Consider the following 14,465-nt stretch of genomic DNA (forward strand, 5'->3'; position numbering starts at 1 on the left):
GGGTGCTTTTATCACATTACTAAAAACCTTCTCTGGGTATAATTAGGAAAATAGATCCAAATATTATTTATTTAACGTTTATAATTGAAACCTGCTACCTTAATTAAAAGATGGATAATTTATGCTTTGCAGTGACCCCTCTAGATGAACTGTGGGCCATCAGTACTTCAGGATCCCTTCTCCAGCGCCTCACTAAGACCTTTAGCCATTCCCATAGTTTGCAGAAGAATAATGACACTTCTGTTCTGCTTTACCGTGATGATTTTGAAGATGAATGGGAAGTGATATGAAGTCTCTCAAGCTTGTGAAGCAGTGAAAAAAAAACAGGAGGACAAAATTTCTGAATGTTGGATCTAAAAGCCACTCATATTGGACCTGTGATATTAGCACTTTCGTATTAAAAAACTGACCTGTTAAATAGCCCCCAAGCTGTGAGTTCTGATGTTTGTCCCATTATCTCTTGGGAGACTCTTTAGGTGTGGCATACTGCATTTGTTATACTGTACTACTGTAGAAGCTCCTTTGGAAATATAACTCTTAAGTTAATCTTACTAGCAGTGAAAGTGACTACACAACAGCATGCACACTAATACATGTGTACTTATTTTGAGAAGGAATTCTGTTGCATTAAATATTTCACTACGGCAGAAACATTAAGCATTTCTCAGTTTCTTCTTGTATTTGGAACTCCAAACTGATGGGAATGCTCTCTGACTATTGTACATATATTTAGAATTATTTTCCCTTGCAGCATGGAAGAAAATATGGCAAAGTATTTCTTAGTAAGGTCTCAGATCATCATGATTGCACAGCATTGGTGTTGAAATGAACTTCATTTGATCCATTTCCATATAAATATCTGCAAGGCTATACTAACCTTTCATTTCTAGAAATCTGGTTCATAATTTGATTTCATACACGAGGGAGAAGTTTTGGATTACACCTAATATCAGGGGGACTTTTGCCCATTTCGCACAGCCATCAGGAAGCTGACAGATTTTGGGGGGGTAAGTCCCAGTTTGGAATAGGAAGAAGTGGCACGTTGGGTTTGTAGTACAAAGCAGGAATGTACAAGGCAGCTTTCATAATTCCTGTTGTGCTGTATTTGTGCCTCCAGCCAGTGCTTTAACATTTGGACTCAAATTGTTTTGAGTACCAGACTTAGATGTATTAGAAGGAAAAATGGTAATTGATAGAATTACCTATATATCCCATTAAAAATTGTGATATTGTGAGAAAATACTTAACAATATTCTGATTTTTAGCTATGTTAGCTAAATTTTGAAGTGTCTTATACTTAACAAATGTTGCAGCAGAGGTATGTGATAAACCCGGAAGTAACCTAAGTTTGCAGTTTATTTTTCTTTAAACTAAATCTTCTTTGAAAGATACCTCATCTTTTTTAAGCAATAGAACTATAGATGAGAGAACCTGAGTTCGGTATGTAGGCGGAGGAGTTACTTTGTGTTTGTTCTAAGCTTATAAATTATCAGAATGTTTTAAGCAGCTGCTAATCAATACTGTAAAAGAGCCAGCTTCAGAAAAGGCCACGAGTTGAAGTGGGGATGTTTCTGTTTTGGGAACTTAATACATACAGAAAAGGATGTGTTTTCTTTTTAACCTCTGTTCTCTTTCAGAATAATTCATGTGTGCACTGCACTAAACTTGGAACAAACATGGTGCAAGGTGAGAATGTGAATCGGTGGAGAGAGAACCAAGTTATGTCACTTTTTTTAGTAGCACTTGTGATATTGGCTGTCAGTTCTCAGTCTGATCTTTCAGTCTTACAGGGAGGACAGATTTGTTTCCCTTTTACAGATGATATGTTTGCTTCACTGCTATCTCATCCGTATATGGAGATTAACCCAGAGGGTTTTTTTAGCCTGTCTGGCAGTGGATTGTAATGGAATCAGCTTGTGAAGTAACCCAGTCTGTTTCATGCAAGCATAGTTTGGTATCTTGAGGACCCCAAAGAAGCTGAAATTCAGCCTAAAAGTATCTTGTGGCAGCTCCTGAGTCAATCACTTTGGAGAGGAGACATGAGTCCTTCTCTGTGCCCTGCCAAGCACCAAATGCTCAAGTACAATAGCGTTCTTTAATAGTGACACTTTTGTATTACATTTTTCAAAGTCATCTTAGTAATGGCTCAAGCTTGCTAGTTGTTTATTTACTGTATAATACTGTACCTTGCTGTGGCCATTAATATTAAACTGGTGTCAAGAGCTCTTATCAGACTACTTTTTAGGGTAGTTTTAATGACATTAGGATGGGGTTTTTACTTTTATTTCTGTATTTAGGTTTTTTTGTTTTGTTTGTGCTTTGAGACAAGTGCAATAAACTAGATTTTTAAGAAATAAATTACTGTGGTAAGACTCATCTGTTGTATAATTCACAAGAGAGTTCTTTGTGTCTGGAAACTGTCTTGATGTGAAAGACAGACGTGCTTATGAAACCCCTCCCCTACTATTACCCCAGACAATATGGTAATGACAATGTAAGGACCTGGATATTGTAAAGTTTATTTCACGTATTTTTTTAATTGTAACAGGTGTGTCAAGCCAGCAAAATGGTTATCTTCCAAGCAAAGACAGTTAAACACTTCTCATATTTGATTGTTAAGCTTATTGCCTCCATATTAAGATGGTTTTGCTGTAATAGAAGCAAACAAGTTTCTTTCCTTACACGCTAAACAAAAATTGCACTTCCATGTTAAATATTTTAGCTTTGTGAAGAATATGTGTGTGCAGTCACAGCTAGAAAATGTTCAAGCAGAGAACAGGTGATTGTACCACGTGCTGTAACTGCACTCTTCCTTGCATTTTAAGATATCTGAGCTCATCTGAAGACTTCCTGTGTTTCTGGCCTTTAACGGGAACTGCAGCCGGGGCTTCAAAAGAGCACCTTGGCTTCACTTCCCAAAGGGGAGAACTGTTTCCTGACCAGGAGTTGTAACTTCACACAAGAAAGCATAGCAATGATTAATGACATTTCTGACACTTAAACCCACTCCCAGCCCCAGGAATCCTGTTCAGACTGGGATGGCAATGTCCTTGCTAATTACCCTGGCTTTTAGCTTGACTGACCCGTTCAGCTGCTTCTGCTGGCTCCTGCAGGGAAACCCTCGCTTCCTTACTGCACCAGCCCCGTCCATTATGCAGGAGTAACACTCGTGTAACAGCTTTAGTTCAGGTGACTGTGATGAGTTGGTGTTAAACAGACATCTTGGATATAGAAGTAACTCTTGTTTTTCTTTGTCTTGCAGCAATAAAAAGGAATTAGGATCATGTTAAATGGTACAAAGAAAATCACGAGTGTCAAAGAAAATACATTAATTGCTTAAGTAAGATGTAGAACTGTTGTTAGAAACACTGCTACCACTAAGAAAATGGTAATGAGGAACACTTAATTATGGACTTGGGTCATTGTCTAAACATAGCTTTATTTATACAGGCAGAAAGAGTCACGTTTATTCCAAACTTTTAGTATATGTACAAAGAGTGTCTTTGATGCGATGGACAAGAATCCCCCCTTCTTCCCCATACACACTTGTGAACATCAGAAGGTCTGAACCCCGTAACTCATCTACATTACTTCTCAATACATGAGTCCTGTCAATTATCTTGAAGGCACCTGTAGATTATTTCTAGCATGGCATTCTGGCTTACCTTTTTTGCTTCTCTCTCAAAACTCATTTTAATGAGTGAGCTGTTGCTAATTGTTTCTGATAGAGTTCTGGATAGTTTTCAAGGAACAACCTTGAGACAACTTTTCAGTAAATGCTGTTCCGAGTGTAAAGGCTTGAAATTCAAGTGCCTCTGTGCCTGTGGCTTTGCCTTGTTAATTTGCAGTTAGAAATAAATCATATATGAAGATAGGGAGAATCTTCTCATTACCTTGGTGAAAAATCTCTGGTCTTCAGTTTCTACATTAAACAGTGCTGTCCACATCCCATCCCTACTGTCAGGAGTAGAGAGATAAGGTCTGGATTGAGGATTTCTAGCTGTAAAATGTGAGATGCAGGCTTTATTCCTCTTGGGGCCTTCCTGAAAGTGAAAGTTGCATGTTGGAAATAGTATTATGGTGGCAAGTAGCCAGGGAAGAAAGCTGAAGTATCCCTTGCCAAACAAAGTAGATCACCCTGATTGTTTGATAATCTGTTACCGTAGTTAAAAATAACCACTCTCACATCAGCAGAACAGAAGGGAACTTGTAATATAGAGGACTAGATTTTAATTACTGCAAAGTGAAAGTTGAGTTGCAGTCATCATCTTTTATGAATTACTACAGCCAGAGCTCCACTGATAAAGGTGAAAATACCTGGATAAATGAAATTACCTCCCTTGTCTGCTGAATGGTGATATCTAGGTTTATCACATAAATAGCTATGGATTTCTCATCACTTGAAATCAAGATAGGAAGTGAGGTTTTGGGTTCAGTGCAGGAAACGTAGCTAATACTGTGGCTGGTATCGTACTGGAAGCTAGGTGAAATTACCGTTATGATTCCTTTGGTCTTTGAGATGATCTGACTTGAAATCTATTTGAATGGGTCTATAGTTGTTATATTAGCCGTAAAGTTAAAGTCCTGTTTGATGCTAGTGGGGGAAAAAAAAACACTGTAGAAAAAGTAGAGATCTGTTTGAGAAACTTTATGTTCTTACGGAATGTGGAGTTTTTATAGACATATACACACACATATAGAAAAGCTTTGATTTCTGTTCTCTAAAAGCTAATGCAATGATAATAAAATACCAAAAAACCCTAAATCCTCCAAACTGAAAAGTGCCCTTTCTATCTTGGCCCTCCGAAATGACTAAAATATACTGATTTTATAGCCTGTGATTCTCTAGTAGAGGCACTGAATAGTGCACAACTGAATAGCACTGAGTGCAGCTGTAGTTACAAATTAATCTTTCAAACATTATTCACTATTTCTATCCAATATAGAAGAAACCAGTGACTTATTTTTCCTTTTTAATATACCTTTCTCATAACCTTAACTGAGATTCAGTTATGGCAGGTAAAGAAAGGAGACTTCAATTTACAACACTTGTGTTTTGATCTTGTATCCAGAGAAAGTATACCTAAAGATGGGTACAGAATTGTATCAATGTCCTGTACTTACCATCTTGAATTTGCACAAGTTGACTGCATGCTTTATTTGTATTCAGTGGACCTGTCGTCTGATCAGTATAGTGAGGCTTTGCCAGGAGCTCTCTGTTGTTACAAGCATGCATAGGTATCTTGAATATAGAACGGAGAGGAGGCATAGATGTTGTGTCAAAGCATGAAATAAGAATACTCAATAGATGACTCCTCGCTGAAGTTGTTACACTGCTGTATTTTGCCTAACCGTGGGCTGCATTAATTTAGTAAAGCTCTCCTGGGTCAGGTGAAAGATCAAGCTAATTAGATCTCTCCCAGAAAAAAAATAAAAGACTGTGAGGAAAGTTCCAGGGAAGCCCTGAGCAGACTGCCTGGCACACATGCCTGGCTGCGCAGCGGGGGGATGTACAAAAAAGAATGGATTCGCTTGAGCTGCAGGGGGAAAAATGCAACTGCCAGCAAGAAACCCCACAATCCCTGGTTGTTAGAGGGGACAGACCAGCCAGCTGATCATGGGAAGTGCAAAGTAAGTAGGGTAATTGCTAGGATGACTGAGATTTTACTTGCTCAGCTCCCACGCTTGTCTTGCTAAATCCGTTCTCTGCCTCAACAGATGGGCTGTAGTCTGTTCCCTCCGTGAGCCGCACCCAGCGCTCCAAATTGGGAATAACAAACATGTGAAGCGGTGGATCTGCACTTCATTCCATGGTCTGTGGTGAAAGTCAGTCCTTTCAAGTTAAGGAGAATGTGGTAAATGATCAGTGTAACCCTTTGAAATAACAGGTTCAGCACTGTTAATTCACTTTATAATTATTGTAATAATAATCCCAACCTTGTTAAATATTAACATTGATGCTGTAGGTACTTGTGTGGGAGATCTGTCAGGCTTCACATCTAATTAGCTGGTTACTTAAAATACTATCAGCATGGGATCTCTGTTTAAAACAATAAAAAAATCTGAAATAGGTGTTTGTCTGTACTAAGAACAGATTGGAGAGCTGAATCCTGTTGCTTTTAAGGCCTGCTGATTTTTTCATACTGTTCTTGGCTTAGTGGAGAGATCTTTTTCCTGTCCTTCCATGCACAACTACATGATTACATGGTGCCCGTATGGAGCATTCCTGGGAGGAAAACAGAGGACTGTGTAGAGGCAATTTGGAGTGTTTTGTATGTCACCTTCTTTTCTTCCTCCCTATCTTGCCATTTTAATTGCTGTAGGACAGGAGTTGAGGTCCAGGGAGGTGGCGAAGCAGCTCCTTCTACGTAAGGTTTGGTATTTTAGTAAAACTGAAGTTAAAGCCAGCAGGTTTTTTTATTATCTTTAACCTTGTCCATAGGCCTTTGCATCATGTTTTTCAGCACTGCTGGCTGCTTGCAATATGGTAACTTCTTAAACCCGATTTTAATAGAAGACTTGCAAGATGGAAGGTGACAGATGGTTGGAGTTTTTTTTAATGGGCAAGAGATGCCATATCTTCCCAGATGAGTTTTCAAAGCATACTGAGCAAGGTGAGCTCAGCTTTCACTTAAAAGGCCATGCTTCATTCAATCCCTAAGTTTCGCAATCATGCATCCAGTGATTTCTCAAAGCCAGCTTTAGGAGCAGGTTGGCATCTACCTTACTGTCAGGTTCAGAGACCTAAAGAAGAATATTGTCTCTGCAGAACTGTATTGATAAGAGCTAGACTTCAGTGTCTCCCATAGCACACTTGTTCTGGGCAGCATGGACAGGCTCGTAGCTTCCACAAGATTCCCTACCTTGTAAGTTTTTCCAGCTTCCGTGGTGGGTAATAGGAATCTTTTGCAGATCTCGGCAAATGTGGTTTCTTAGGTCTGTCTCTAAGGATTCTTGCTTAAGGCCTAGGGTTTCCTGCTACAGTTCCTGAAGTCAGCCAAGGTGGAACATGTCAGCGTAACACAGACATAAATCACATCCTCGATCAGTTGTTACAAATAAAACTTCCTTCGTGTTCTCTTCATACTGAATTTCACCAAATTTCATGTAGTTTTTAATCTAAAAAGTTAGCATTGTGGGGAGTAGCACAGCTCTTGTATCTAGCATCTGCAATTTTTTGAGGACCTTAATGGGTCACAGTCTTTCAGCTTGACCTGGGTATTTTTGAAATCCAGTGCCTAATGGACCCAACAGTTAGACCCGTCTCTGTGTACCCAGATGATTTGCATATCATTATCCTATTTGCTTTCTGCATTCAAGATTCTCATCTTTCGTTATTGATCTCTGTTAGTTTTACAAGTACCAGCTTGTACAGAGCGAGTAAATTTAAAATAGTGATTCCTCAAATTCTTGAGCAGGTTGACCTGGGTCACCACTAAAACTTCCTTGCACTTTTTTCCTGCACTTTTTCCATCAAGCTTTTAATAAAAAGCGCTGCAGAAGTTGTACACTTCTGTAAACCAAATATGGCCCACTTGTCAGTGCCTGATGGAGCAGCTTGAGAATCACTGCTCCAGAAACACTGCTGCAATAGAAACGTGTACCTATTCTTGCTTTCCCAAAAAGAATAAATAATCTGACACCTATTGAAAATGAGTTTATTTTTGTTTTAACGGTATAATTGATCTCTTGGCTTACATTTAGCTGTTTTCCCAATAGCAGATTTACAATGTCTGAATTCAGTTGTCATGTTAAGCTCCAGAAATACTGGTAACAGTTATAACCATACTGTGGTGACTAGAAAAAAAAAAAAAATCTTTTAATTATCTTGAAAAATTATTTTGTGAAAACACAGCCAGGCAAGTAGGGAATATTGGAAGGCCTGTCTTTCATATTTAGTCCTATATAAATCCATGGCAAAGATTTCACTACAACGAATCTGGATATGGCTTCAGGAATATTATTAGTAGGATCTAAGTCTTTGCCGTATGACATCTCTAGAGGCAACTCTGCTTCTGTTCAGCCAAGTAAAGGACGTTTTTGGAAGCCATCCCAGACAAGTGATTTTGCAAAATAAATGCATCTACTTTGTATGAAGTGATAGACAGGTACTGAGTGTCTGTCTTCCTTGACAGTGACTCATAAAGTTTTAACATGGGTAGCACTTGGGGAAGGAACTATCTTTTATTTTTTTTTTTTCCTCTCTCTATCCTAGTGTCTCTGCTGGAGTCCAGATAAGTAAGGAGTGTCTTTGGAAGCCATTCTGTGCCACTGGTTGGAAAACAGGAGCATATCTTTTGAAAAGATAGTCAAGTCACAGGAGGACCTGTGTAGGAGGTTTTGTATAATTGCAGTTTTGGTCCTGGTTCGGGGTGAAGCTCTTCTGCGTTGCATAGAGCTAATGTAGTTTTGTTTCCCTCTGGTATTGATGTGTTCACATCTAGGTTACTACAAACAACTGGAAGCACCTGAATTTCGGAAAAAAAGTTCTGCAAAAAACAGTTTTAATAATGAACTCAGCAGAGATAATGACTTGGGAAGGGGAGCAGGAATAAAAGTCAAGGAATCTTTAAAGAATACTTGTCTTAATTCTTGGTTACTAGGGTGAGTAGAGCTAAGATAATGGTTTCAGGGAATGCTGAAGGGAATAATTCTGACTTATGGAAGAAGAATGAGGAAAGGAGAATCAGGCTTAATGGCAGGAAACATAGGTTGTGCTGTTGTCAGGAAATGGTGGCAGTCTCATTCTATGAAGCATTTAAGAGTGGACAAAGGGAACAATCCCTGTAATTATGTAAAAGGATGAGAACATCTATCAGAGCCATTTAATGTCTTGTTGCTCTGCTTAATTCTTTTATGTAGGTGGTATCACCTTGTTTTCACTTTTCTAAGTACTCTTATGTCATTTTGTGTTCTGTTTGGTAGATCTGAACAGCATTAGCAGAAAGGGCTTTTGAAGGTGCAGAACATGTGCATCTTCCATTGATGTCATTTGGTGCTGTGGATACTCAGCATTTCTGCAAATCAGTCCTCCAGCTATTTTGGTTTATATGTGAGAACATTCAGGGCTTATTGATGGCCTCTGTGAAAACACCGCTCTTCATTGTAGAGGGAGCACAACAGCAACCAGCTGGCTAGTAATACATGTAACATCACCTGTAATAGCTGTTACGTAAGTGGGGGATTGTTCGGTTGTTTTTATTTTCAGACTCAGTATGTCAAGAGCATAAGATGAGAGGGACTCATATGACCACTGATGATTTGACATTACAACAACATGGCAGATTTATAGAAGGAAAGTGGTTAGACTCATGTAGTAAATGCATTTTTGTCAAGCTCTAGGTGCTGGTTTCAGTACTCTTTCTCCTCAGAAGTGATCCCTCCACAAGTGGATGCTCACATTTAGTATCAGCCTTTGTCTTCAACAGGCCCGAGCTGTGTTGTGTAACCCTTTTATTTATTACCTGGTAATTTGCACCAAAGCCAACCATCTCATGTATTTCACCATGTTTTCTTGTGGCAGCAGCATTTTCTGAAGGGACGATCAGCAGTAAACTTGTCTTTACCTATAGGCTGATGAAGAAGGAGGGCAGGCAAAGGAGAAACTGGAGTTGAAGGTTTGCTGCTGACAGACTTACTGTGCTTGGGAGCAATTTCCAAACACTGCTCAGAAAGGAGTAAACCTGAGTGGCGAGCAGGGTGGGGTGACCCTCGCTAACCAGAAGTTCGGCAGGGTGTCAAGCTTGGAGTTTATAGTGAGGGTGTGGGCTTGGGAGTAGTGTGATGGTCAGGACAAGTACATCCTACAGTAATAGAAAGGTGAGCAACTAACCAATAAAGAATTATGTTTTCCCATTGCAGAGGCTGGGGAACTCGGAAGGCAGACAGAAATGCCATGATCGTTGTGCTAGAGTTTCGTGTTTTGATAGCACAAAGAATAGGGGTTCTCCATAGGCTCTGAGCTCAAGACTTGCTATCACAGTGCATGCAGCCCTTCTGCCAGCTGAGCTGAAAGTTATCAGTTCAGATAGCCAAACTGGCTTTTTCCTTCGCAGACACCAGCTAACAGAGACAGAGGTAGGACGCGTCTTTCTGCCACACTGTATTTAGTGCCTAGGTCATCAAGGCCACTCGTGGTCACATTAAAACAGCATGTTTGGTATGTGTCCCATCAGGAAGGGTGTCTCCTACAGAGTCAGCTGCATCAGTGTCAGGTTTGGATCTGAGTAAAGCTTCATTGTAGCCTAATTAATGCATAGGGCCTGTTAAGGTTACAGTCCAAAGCAGGGATTTGGTTGCATAAATTTCTATGCTTTTGTTTTAACAGGGAGTCTACACAAGATTTGTTTGGTATCTGAGCAACCAGTTTCTAAGGCATCAAATCCCAAGCAGGAGGCAGGAAAGGCTTCTTTTGATTCTGGAACAAAAGACTTCCGAATAGCCTCCCAGTTCCGTGTCCTCGGTTTGGTACAGTACAGTGCCACTTCTCCATGCGTGAACTGCAAATGCTGAAAAGGTGAATAGATGCAGATCCAGACCACCACCTGGGACTTGTTACCTCCCAAATCGAGTGCTCAGTGCTGCCTAGCACCCTCTGAAAGGCACAGCATTTGCTAAGCAAAGCTTTTCCTTTTGAGTGGGAGGTGGGCAGAGCCAAGCTTTGTGTTACTCCTCCCTTCTTCTGACTGGCTCTAGCTTGGAAAGTTACTCCCTCACTATCAGGGGCAGCAAGGCAATTCGCTCCCCCTTTTGTCTCCTCCCATCATTCAGCAAAAGTGGAAAGAGGATGGGAACACATCAGAGTCCTGCTCTTTTAGCAGAGCGTAGGGGATTGTGGTTCTGGTTTTGGCCCTGGTGGGCTTAGCTGTGGAGTCGGGAGAAACATGTGCCTGGTAACTCCCTGGCTTGTACCAGCAAAAATGCTGTTTCCAGGTGCAGTATGGACTATTGCAGGACAAGGTCTGCTGCTAGCTGCCTTGTGTGCAGTGAGTGCCTGTGAGACTTGAGGAGTTAAAGGCCACTGCTGTGGCCACTGCAGGGCAATATGGAGCCACAGGCCTCTGGTGATAAGAATATTTGCTGACGTTACTGGAGAAAAAGCTCAAGCTGAGAAGCTAGGATTTAACTGCTGTGTGTCTGCATAAACTGGTAAGGGGAGGCAATGTGGTGTGAGTTGGCTGTTCATCATGTGGGCAATGCATCAGTACCACAGGTATATCGTGGCTAGGCATGGCTAAGCATGTACGTAAGCACAGCTGATACCACGGGGTACCAAAGAATGAGGACTTCAGGTTCTTACAGCGTTCATGATAGAAGTGCTGTGGTGCTTGGCCCTGTTGTCTGCCTGGACATTCTGTCCTCCCCAACCCCCAGGTGCCTCCTACTCTGTGCTTCCCCAGCATCCTGATCTCACTGGGCAGCCGGGACTTACCAAGCCCCTTTAACAGTGAAGGATAGCTTGGATGCTGGCCATGCTCTTTGCCCATCACTGTGCTGGTAGTGTGCTTCCCTTGCACCGTGGGAGCAGGGGTGTAAGCAGTGCTGGAAGGGGCCAGTGGCAGACAAGAGTCTCAAGAGAGGCCGTGCTGGGGGAGAGGACTTTGTTCCTGAGAGAAGGAATGGAGGATGGACTGTCTCCCCCTGCACACCCAGTCTGGGGTGTCAACCCTCAGGAGAAGCCATAGTCTCCCAAGAGATCACACTGACTGGAGCAAAGGGTTATGAGGAGATACACCTTGAGCCTTTCACCTAGAGCTTCATACCATGGCCCTGGCTGATGGGGTGATCTGGCCTATCACGAAGGTTGGGATGATGTTGCTGGATCTGATCTGGCCATCTCTGGCCGGCACGTTGTACAGAACTCCAACGCCACAGCCAGTGTTCTCCATAGTGAAGGCAACCTGGGTAATACATATACTACCTTAGGTGTGCAGCTGGCCTTTTGCTTTGAAGGAAACAATCTGGTTTTATCTTTCAAAATATTCTACTTGACGAGTGAGTCAGTGAGTGACTCACCTGGTCTGCCCTCCCAGCAGCTCTTACCTCAGGGCTGTCTCAGAAGGTGTTTTTCTGCCAGGGCGTTCTCAGTCTAACCACAGCCCTGGTGCTGCTACTGGTGGGGAAGATGAGGTGGCAGCAAAGCTGAGCCAAACCTTGGGCATCTGAAGGAGGAGGGAGTGCCATGCTATTCCTGCTGGCATGTGAGTGTTTCCCCTTGCTAGCACTGAGAGCTCTGCAATGGCTCTTTGTCAGATGCTTACAGCACTCTCAGTAGTTTTCCTAAGCTCTGTGGTCCCTAAGGTCCCAGCATCCCTCCTACTGGGCAAGCCTGCAAATGTGTTATAAGTGAAAGAAGAAATGTGCCCCTCTCCTTGCAGAAGCAGTCGCTCAGGTCACCTCCATTACTAGTTCAAGACTTCTGTCTAGCCTGCCTTTGGCCATAGCCCTGTTTGTGCATGCCACTATCAAAGGACTGAAATCAGTTTGAGAGTCTGCATCCTTCTGTCTTGTCCCTTTGAGTCACTAACCATCAATAGCTTTCCTTATTGCAGGAGTGGGAGAGAGCGGGAGAGCACTAGCAGATGGTGTTTTGGAGGAAAGGACGTTCAAAAACTCAGCTCCTCAAGGGACCTTGTTCTCTCTCTTACTGTGAGTTAGAAATTACTTATCCTTTTAGGCTTTGCTCTAAAATGCTGCCTCAAACATCGTCAGGGAAATGACACTGCATTAAAAATATGAATGTGATGTAGTATAATGTGTTTACTATAATTTACTTGCACCATTAAAAAGAAGAACCCTAATGATTATAAAATAAAGCCTGAATATTAAGAGCATGATGCCAAAAAATCACCCTTACATCAAAACAGTAATTACCACTGGGGCTGGAACAAAGGAGCGAAGGGACAATTTTGGGCAGGGAAGCTTTGCTGGCTGAGAGAAAAGATGGGGCTGCCCAGTCTTTCAAACAGAGTCAGGGGCTGTGGACACGGCCTGATCACTGGTGTGTGAGGGGGGAGGACAGGCAATTCACCCTCAAAGCCGTGAGGCTGTGGGAGAGGAGCCGTGGCGCTGGTGGCTAATGGTGCAGGAGTCGGGGAGCCAACCAGCGAGAGGATGCTGTCGGAGCTGGTAGCTGCTCCCTGTCCTGGCTGAGGCATACAGCCAAGTGCTTTCTGCCTGGAAGCTTGTCTCTCTTCCCTTGGCCTCCTTCCATTCCTTTCCACAGAGGACCCTAAGGGAAGGCCTTGGCTGGCCCCCAATGCCCTGCTGATCTCCCTGTTGAGATCCATGGAGCTTCCTGCCCTTGTGCTTGCCTTGGGTGGGGAGTGCAGGGAAGGGGAGACTGGCCCATGGTCTCCCCTCATATCACAGGCATGCAGGTGTCTCGCCATGGCTCAGGATGGGTTGCGTTAGGCCTGAATTTGGGAATTGAACTTTTTGGGCCGAATGTGTTTTCCTGAAGGAGGAAGGTTGATTTGCACTGTGTTTCTCGTTAGATTTGTAGTACAGGGAGCATAACCTTACAATGGCTGGTGTTACTGGCACTCACCCAGGGTCCTGACTTACTGGCTCAGACTCTTGCTGAAACCTTGTTCACAGAGTTGAAGCCCAAGCGTGGGACAGATCCAAGTCCCTTTCTGCCTTCCCTGCTTCTCTAAAGTGGGTCTCTGCCTCCCTCCTTGCTGGCTCAGATCTATTCTGGTCAATTCTCGCATTTGCATTAGGAAGTGATTAACTTTTCCTACAGAAGAAGGAGGCAGGGTTGATGGCAGGGGACAGGTTGAGGCAGGTTGAGGCAGATAGGTACAGATGAGAGATTGAGGTGATCGGATGGTACCTTTGCTTGGCTCAGCCACAAGTTCCTCAGAGAGCCTTGGATGCTCCACTGTTCAAAACTCTGTAAAATAAGATTGGACTTAAAGCATATGCTGTAAATCAGTCAGATGGGATAGGCCCAACATGGGAATTGCTGGTCTGCTGTCATACACAGTTTAGACTTGATGACTAGACTCTTCTGACTTTAGCAATAATTCCTAAGTACGATGAGTTTCTCAGCATTTGAAGCTTCTGAAGATTTGCTTTGTTGATTTATGTGGTCTTTCCATTTATCAGCTAAACCACTGGGCAAAGAGATACTGGTCCTTTCAGAGGTCATCAGGGCAAGTGGGGCAAACCTTTTTATTCCAGCTGAACTTGGATCTGTTTCTTTTAGCAGCAGCGAGGGATCTCTGATGTTTTTGCAAACTATTTCTGTTTTCTGTTAGATTTTGCTGAGTTAGATTTTGCAGGAGAGCTCTGCTCCTTCCATTCTTGTGCTACACATGCACGTGTACCAGCTTGGTGGAAAGAGCAGGGGTAAATCAGTGCAAGCAGCAGCCTCGCAACACCGTAGATGTGATTCTTGTACATGATAATAGAGGACAGTTTGATGTGGTCTGAGCAAGTAATAGGCAGAGTTTCTTTTT

At 42.4% G+C, this 14,465-nt stretch overlaps 1 protein-coding gene across 4 annotated transcripts in view; it reads left to right on the forward strand.

Annotated features, from left to right (window-relative positions):
• TECPR2 (tectonin beta-propeller repeat containing 2) overlaps nt 1–2,358 on the forward strand; it is a 43,881-nt gene extending 41,523 nt beyond the window's left edge. For all 4 annotated transcript variants that reach the window (XR_012628972.1, XM_074868809.1, XM_074868810.1 and 1 more), the window contains one exon: nt 133–2,358. Coding sequence is in view for 3 of the 4 variants with exons in the window: in XM_074868809.1 (XP_074724910.1) it covers nt 133–290 (158 nt within the window). In the remaining variant the exon portion in view is untranslated. The remainder of the gene's footprint in view (nt 1–132) is intronic.
• Nucleotides 2,359–14,465: the final 12,107 nt, after the last annotated feature.

The sequence above is a fragment of the Strix uralensis genome, chromosome 4, assembly GCF_047716275.1.
Source record: "Strix uralensis isolate ZFMK-TIS-50842 chromosome 4, bStrUra1, whole genome shotgun sequence".
Classification (NCBI taxonomy): Eukaryota; Metazoa; Chordata; class Aves; order Strigiformes; family Strigidae; genus Strix; species Strix uralensis.